Below are 8,149 nucleotides of genomic sequence, written 5' to 3'. Positions count from 1 at the left end.
CAGCTCATTGGATATTCACGAAGGGAGAGGCTCAGTAAGAATGCATGTCTTTTGTGACGATGACATCATGTCACTCACGCCCTGAGGAAGCAGGTGAAGAAGTTAAACCTGACTGAGGGACGTTGAGAGTAGATTTGTATCGCAAAGGTAAGTGCAAACTGAATAAAAAGTTGGCAAAAAATATTCGCAGGTAACACTTACAAAGCTAAATCTTAACATAACTTATTATCACTTAACTTATATCCAGCTTTCGATAAACAATCGATGTCCAGCAGATTGAGATACAGAAGTGTGTTAATGTGATTGCTTTAGTCGGTTTAGAATTTCTGACTCAGAAATCATGATGAGGCTAATTATGCTACGAGTTTTCTATCAAAGCTTATTTTTTCTGTAAAGTCTTTAAGATCTATTTCTGAAGGGAAGTCGTTACCTTCCTTTGCCTTTTATGTAGAAAAATTTAAAAAGAAAGTGAAAAATATATTTTTTTAACATTATTTTTAACATCTATTATAATGTTTTCTGAACTGTAAATGTGATTTGTTTATCACACTAGAATACATCAAAAATGGCAGACTTGTGGGTAAGTGAAATCTTAAAGCTGGATTCATTCATCAATGAAGGAGATGTGTTAGTAAAGAGTAGGCCTATGAATTGAAATTGAATTTCTTATGTTACAGGAAGAATTGCAAAGTGTGGCGAATGCTGCTCCCACTTCATTCGCTGCAGCAGCGGTAAATAACGTTGATATAGTTATTTTTGTTGTTGTTGTTGTTGTTGTTGTTGTTGTGTGTGTGTGTGTGTGTGTGTGTGTGTGTGTGTGTGTGTGTGTGTGTGTGTGTGTGTGTGTGTGTGTGTGTGTTTGTGTGTGTGTGTGTGTGTGTGTGTGTGTGTGTGTGTGTGTGTGTGTGTGTGTGTAGCTCTAAAATTTAGAGACCATTTAACATTGATTTCTCAATGTTAAGTGGTCTCTTAATTTTTTTCAGACCTGTATATGTCACACTTGTTTTATTTATATATTTATTTATTTATAATTGATCAAGTTATTGATTGATGGGTTATTACTTCTTCAGCCAGGAGAGAGAGGTACCATTAAAGCCAAAGCTGACTTCAATGTCAGTGAAGATGTTGCAGCTCTCCGCAAAGCAATTGAAGGCATAGGTACAAAATCGACATACCTATGCATTATATTATACTGTAATATGTTCATTCATTATGTGTACATGAATATATATTTAGGGCCTTGTTGTCTTGTTGTTGAACTCACTTTGTATATTGTATATTTTTGAGAATGAATGAGTTATACATATATAAAACCAGGTACAACTGAGAAGACTTTGATAGAGATACTGACCCACAGGAGCAGCAGTCAAAAGCAGGCTATTTCAAAGGCATACCAAGAAACCACAAAGAGGGTAACACTGTGTACTTGCTCATATTTGTATGCATATGCATATGATGAAAATCGGTCTAATTTTTGTCTTGATCGTAGATTCTTGTAAATGACTTGAAGGGCGACACCCACGGCAACTTTGAAAAGGTGCTTGTTGCTCTTGCAAGACCTCCTGCAGCCAATGATGCTAAATGGCTAATCAAAGCAATGAAAGTAAGTTATATGCAATTTCCCAGTTTTTCTTTTTGAATATTTTTTTTTAATTTTTTGAATAACATATGATACAGGTGAAGTGAATAACACTGATTATCTCTTCATCACGGCACCTGTTAGTGGGTGGGATATACTGTATTTGGCAGAAAATTAACATTTTGACCTCAAAGTTGATGTGTTAGAAATGCAGTGGTCATTATCTGTCAAAGGTGGTCCAAGGAAGAAACAGTGATGACCAAGGCTCACTGATCTGATCAAACAGATGAGCTACAGTAGCTCAAATTGCTCAAGATGTTAATGCTGGTTCTGATAGAAATGTGTTAGAATACACAGTGTACCACAGTTTGTTGCTTATGGGGCTGCATAGCCGCAGAACAGTCACAGTGTCCATGATGACCCCTGTCCACCGATGAAAATGCCAAGAGTGGGCATGTAAGCATCAGAACTGCAATGAAAAAGGTGGCCTGGTCTGATAAATCACGTTTTCTTTTACATCACGTGGATGGCCGGGCACATCCCAGATAGCAGACAAACAGTGAATCAGCGTTGAATCAATGTTAATGCATCAACTAAAATATCATTGAATCAATGTTGAGATCTCAATGTTGAGAATGTTGATTTTTCATCAGGTTTGCACCCTGAAATAATGTTATTTCAACGATGAAAAATAGATCAAGATGGGCTTAAAATCAATAGTTTAACAACTAAAATTAAACCACTTATTTAAGTGAATCAATGTTGAATCAATGTTAATGCATCAATCAAAATATCATTGAATCAATATTGAAATATAACATTGATTTTTCATCAGGTTTGCACCGTGAAATAATGTTATTTCAACAATGAAAAATAGATCAATCTTGCTTTATGTACAGCAGGATTCTATGCCAGTTAATTTGTCTCTTTATTTTATTCATTTTAATCAGAGACTTTGTGGCTGCAGTCGATATGATTTTGCATCAAAAAGTCACTCAAAGTAAACAGCATCCTTCAGTTTACATGCAAATGTCTTTATTTATGCCCCCACAGTTACAACAGGAAATCTCACATTGACTTAAAACAATTACATCTGAATTTATAACACAAATGAGAAGAGCCTGGAAAAACATGACAACGTGCATCTGTAAAATGGAAGTAATCACAAATGTAAACTTGCCAATAAATACAGAAATGACACAGTACTACTGAAAGAAAGAAGGTAGAAGAAAGAATGAAATACTCCAAACTCAGGGGTTTCCACCATGAGCAATGTCCCGAAGCCTTTCAGGTTGTAATGGAGCCAGTTTGGCACCGTCCCAGCAAAGATAAACTCTGATGCCTCTTTTTATCAGCATTCACAGCATCTAAAACAACAAGAAGATAGTAAATATTTGGAAATGTGATTAATTATACATTACAAATATCACTACAAAATGAAGTGAAACTTGAAATTTTATCAAAATCTTGATATCCCAGTTAAAACGGTAACATTAAATTCAGGACTATTTAATGCATTTTAAAATAGACTTATACATTTTAAAATGAAACAAGTAAATGAATGACCAAATAGCTAAATTAAGAAAATAAAAGAGGAGCTGTATAGGCTACATGGTGGTTTGGAAGAGATTTTTTTTCCATTTACAACACGAACTGGAGGCACAACTGTTTACTCAATTTCTGTAGTTTGATCTAGCTGCCTACAGAACTTAAAGATCTCACTCTTTTCTTTTTTCTTGCTGCATTAAAGATTAAACTGTAATGATGTAATTGTGATCTGCTCTCCTGATGATATGGTACAGCTGAAGCAGAGTTATGAACTGATTATTTCCCCTCAGCGCTATCAGGTCAATCAGTTCTAGTTCTGCTTCAGCTGTGAGATACTCTCACCAGTGGCGAACACAATTACTGACGAGCCAGAAATTCATCTAACCTTCCGATCGCCTCTCGTTTATACACTGGACGAATATAGGATGATTCTAAATGATTCATCTGTGCGTGCAACGAGTAAGATACGTTTGTGGATCCGCGCTGCGCATTCATTGACTTGTGAGTCGATCCTATATGGCCTCAAAATCCAAATGAATCAAATAAGATCGACTCACAAGTCAATGAATGCATGTGCAGCACCGTTTCCACAAATGCACATTTTACTTGCACAGATGAATCATCTTAATACTAAAATCATCTCATAAAATAGATTAACACCTCACAACAATGACGCACGACAAAAAAAAAAAAAAAAAGAGTTGCAGAATTCGAGTCAGAATTCGGACGCAATTCACAGTGTATATGCCAATCTTAAGAAAAAAAATGAATACAAATTTGATATGGTTTGGTGAAAAACAAACTGAAACTCAATGTATTAAGGCGTTGGTTGTGTAACTTACGAGGGCGCTCATGTGACTATTATTAACATTGCAGTTTACTCTAACTCGCTGAGGAGAAGCACACAAGTTGTAAAACATAAAGATGAACAAAAACACTAAATTAAATTGAGATGAATTTTATAATTATATTTTTGTAGGCCACTTACCTCTAAAAAAACATGGTCGTTGCCCTGTGTCTCTTTTTCGCGATTGAAGTCTGTTCAGCTGCGCTTGCTTTGGTTGATCAGTGGATGTCTTGAAGGTGCATTACCGCCACCTGCTGGATTGGATTGTGGCGCATTCGATAGGGACACATATTCTAAATTCTTTATTAACTCTGTATTCTTTAGATAAATAATGAAATGCATGTACATTCTACATGATTTAAATAATAATAATAGGCTACATTTTTATTTATTTAAAACTGATAGACTAAATTTATGGTAGAAGTTCTTTGGGTTTTTTATTTGTTTTTTACATTTTTTATTATAATAACATGAAACACAGAATGACAACATTACATGCCAGTAAGCAGGAAAATAATATACCTTTTTAAAAAGATTCATAGTTTTTACAGCTTTCTTATTGGAAGAGTCAGAAATCAAACACGCATGCAATTTTAACTCTTCCAGAAAAATGTAAAGAAAGGCTTACAATTACAAAATTTACATTTATGTATTCTTTGTGAATCCACACACTGGTTGGTGTACTCATCGTATCCTTTGAGGATAATAAATGTGCTCACATTCACACAAGTGTAGTCAATTGATTAGGATTTGTTTTAACATGTTGAATAATGTAACAGATAGATTGACCGTAAGCCTCACCGGTGGAGAATTAAGCTGACCAAACATCAGCATTGATTCAATGTTTGTCTTTTCAACACTGAAAAGCATGGAATTATCAACATTGATCCAATATTATTTAGCAGTGAATTTTCAACATTGGTCCAGTATGGTGTTAGCATTGAATTTTCAACATTGATCCAATATCACTTAGCATTGAAGTTTCAACCTCAACCAAAATGATGATTCTGATGGAATTTCAACATTGAATCAATGTCACCATGCTATCTGGGATGTGTGTGGCCTACCTGGGGAACACATGGTAGCAGGATGCACTATGGGAAGAAGGCAAGCTGGCGGAAGCAGTGTGATGCTTTGGGAAATGTTCTGCTGGGAAACCTTTGGTCCTGCCATCCATGCTGATGTTACTTTTAAAGGGTTTACACCCTTTTATGGAAACGGTATTCCCTGGTGGTCGTGGCCTCTTTCAGTAGGATAATGCACCCTGCCACAAAGTAAAAATGGTTCAAGAATGGTTTGAGGAGTACAACAACCAGTTTGAGGTGTTGACTTGGCCTCCGAATTTTCCAGATCTCAATCCAATCGAGCATTTGTGTGATGTGCTGAAAAAATTGATCCATGGAGGCCCCACCTTGCAAGATCTGCTGCTAACATCTTGGTGCCAGATACCACAGCACACCTTTAGGGGTCTAGTGTAGTCCATACTTGGAAGGGTCAGGGCTGTTTTGGCAGGAAAAGGGGGATCAACACATCATTGTTATGCCTGATGAGCGTATTTTGTGTTATTTACCAATGTTTGTACATAATTATTCCTTATTTTCCTTATACATGTATGAATTGTTTTCCAGGGGGCTGGAACGGATGAAAAACTCCTGATTGAAATACTTTCTTCACGGACAAATAAACAAATCAAGGAGATGTCTGCTGCATATTCTGAGAGTGAGATGAGGAGTCTTTGTAGTAACAAAATATCTAAGTTTCAGAAATGAGTTATAATGTCTTCTCTTCCCGTTGCCCTATAGAAACAAAGAAAACACTGATACAGAACCTAAAGACTGAAGTTTCAGGACATTTTGGCAAAGCCATCCTTTTGCTTGCTGAGGTGATTAAATACACAAGTATAGCAGTTTATTCTAATGAATGCAGTTGATACTCTGGAAATTAAAGACTTGATTTGTCTCTCATTGTAAGGGTGCGAGGGATGAGAGCACCAATGTGAACGCAGACCAGGCTAAAGCGGACGCTAAGGTACAGAAATCTCAGAAAAATCTGATCATCCTTTACTGAATACATTTTTTCAGAATACGTTTTCATTAGAATTTCATTGGGTAAATAATAATAAATGGAGCAATTCCGAAAGGTTCATCGCACATACTCGGTACTCGGGCCCTAAAAACAGCCTGTGGCATGAAAATATAGTATATTTTTGGTTTATCAAGTCTTTATTTATCTTGCTAATCACAATGACAAGATATGTAAATAATACATCCCTGAATCTCTCACCATTTTGTGCTTAGTTCTATAAATAGGACAACCATGATGGACAGCAAGCCAAAACTTGTTCACCTGTAACAATGTTGAAGATTATATTTTCTATGATTAGATGTGAGTATCTACATGTTCTCCATTTCCTCCATAGGCCCTTTATCAAGCAGGCGAGAAGAGACTGGGAACTGATGAGTCCAAGTTCATTGAGATCCTCTGTAAAAGGAGCATCCCTCACTTGAGACAAAGTAACAACACAATCATCCGTATTAACACAAGCATTTCATAAAAAAATTGACATGGCAGGTGTGTTTTGAATATAACTTGACATGTCCGGTTGCAGCAATATTGGAATATAAAAACATCAGTGGCAAGACTTTACAGAAGAGCATCGAGAAGGAAATGTCTGGAAACCTGGAGAAGCTGCTGGTTGCCATTGGTATTTTTTATTTTTTATTAAGAATTAAGAATGCAAATACACAATAAGTAAAAATGTGAATATTTGATCATTTTACATATACATATTTTTGATCATATACACACTTTTCTTATAGTAAAGTGTGCGATGAGTACTCCAGCATACTTTGCTGAAAAACTGTACAAAAGCATGAAGGTACTGCAAGAAACACATTATTCTCTATAACTGTGTGTTTGTATGACACTAATGTTTGTATTAAAAATAGGAGTATGTTTAATATTTGTGAACCTGCAGGGAGCAGGTACAGATGAAACCACTTTGACCAGAGTAATGGTCAGCCGTGGAGAGATAGACATGCTGGACATCAGAGCTGAATACAAGAAGCTCTATAAGTGTTCACTCCACAAGGATATAAATGTATGTATTCTCTGCTGATCTAAACACTTCACCACCACCCGTAGGAAAATTAAGCATGGTTTTAGTATAGTAAAAGTGTAGTAACGCATGCTTTTTTGGCTAATTGATTACCATTTATATAACCACAGTTTTACCACAAATACCATGGTTAAACTATGGTTTGTGTAGCAAAACCATGGGTAATTTGTGGTTACCATGGTTAATAACCATGTTTTTTTTGTTGTTGGTTTTATTTGTAGTAAAACAATAGTTCAGTTTCGTAAGCGAGGTTCAGGTCATCTGCCATCTTTCACTGAATTATGCTTGAGCCCAGTAGTAGCTGACCTGCTGATCCTCTGGTTGATTTGTTTAATCATGCTCTAAACAGATCCTAAAATGCATTAATGATATATTATCAACTAGAAAAGTTCACAAACACATGAACAAGTGGAAGATTTAAATCAAAGTCTGTTCCTCATATTTGACAATAACCACACGATTCAGTTCTTATCTGTCTCACTGTTGTTCTCTTTTCTGTGATACTATTCCTTGCAAATGAAAGTAATTTATTGGTGATGCCTGAGGGTTTATATCTGATGTGTGGTACAGGCCGTCGTGATTGACTGTGGGTGACTTTGCTCTCCTTCATTTCAGTCCGATGTGTCTGGCAGCTATGGTGAATGTCTGAAGATGATTTGTGGAGGAGAAGACTAATCCAACAATACCACTGAAGATGTCCTATTTTGTTCTCTCATAATAGGTCGATCCATTGTATACTGTGTGGCAAGCCCTTTGGATGTTAAACTTTAAAATCCACGGTTTCACAGACAAGGTTTTAACCTAGTCCCAGGCTAAAATGCATGTTTGAGCTGTTTTGGCTCAGAGCAACTGTCTTAAATATGCAAATATCTTAAAATATATCAGTGCCATTGTTTTGTCTCAAGATGCACACCAGTAATGTTTTTTTTCTAAGGCATGTTTATAAAAAGCTGCTTAAATGTCCTAATTGAACTAATCCGGGTTTAACTTAAGACCTGTCTGTGAAACCAACTTTAATAAAAATAGCTTTATTTAATAAAATTTTTAAAGCTTTTTT

At 36.0% G+C, this 8,149-nt stretch overlaps 1 protein-coding gene across 1 annotated transcript; it reads left to right on the top strand.

Moving 5' to 3' along the window:
• Window positions 1-565: 565 nt before the first annotated feature.
• Window positions 566-7,828, top strand: anxa3a (annexin A3a). Its single transcript, XM_067440111.1, has 13 exons — window positions 566-580; window positions 678-728; window positions 1,071-1,158; window positions 1,318-1,412; window positions 1,490-1,603; window positions 5,603-5,693; window positions 5,777-5,856; window positions 5,946-6,002; window positions 6,394-6,487; window positions 6,583-6,678; window positions 6,794-6,852; window positions 6,952-7,074; window positions 7,708-7,828. The coding sequence occupies exons 1-13, from the start codon at window positions 566-568 to the stop codon at window positions 7,765-7,767; spliced, it is 1,023 nt and encodes a 340-aa protein (XP_067296212.1). The 3' UTR covers window positions 7,768-7,828.
• Window positions 7,829-8,149: the final 321 nt, after the last annotated feature.

Source organism: Pseudorasbora parva, chromosome 3 (genome assembly GCF_024679245.1).
Source record: "Pseudorasbora parva isolate DD20220531a chromosome 3, ASM2467924v1, whole genome shotgun sequence".
Lineage (NCBI taxonomy): Eukaryota > Metazoa > Chordata > Actinopteri > Cypriniformes > Gobionidae > Pseudorasbora > Pseudorasbora parva.
Note: the sequence above shows the minus strand (reverse complement) of the source record. Positions and strands in the feature narration are given on the sequence as shown.

Excerpts from the sequence above, each read along its gene's own strand:
- anxa3a (XM_067440111.1), top strand. Across the intron at positions 1,413-1,489 it reads ACCAAGAAACCACAAAGAGG|ATTCTTGTAAATGACTTGAA; the intron begins GTAACACTGTGT and ends TCTTGATCGTAG. Across the intron at positions 5,857-5,945 it reads CCATCCTTTTGCTTGCTGAG|GGTGCGAGGGATGAGAGCAC; the intron begins GTGATTAAATAC and ends TCTCATTGTAAG.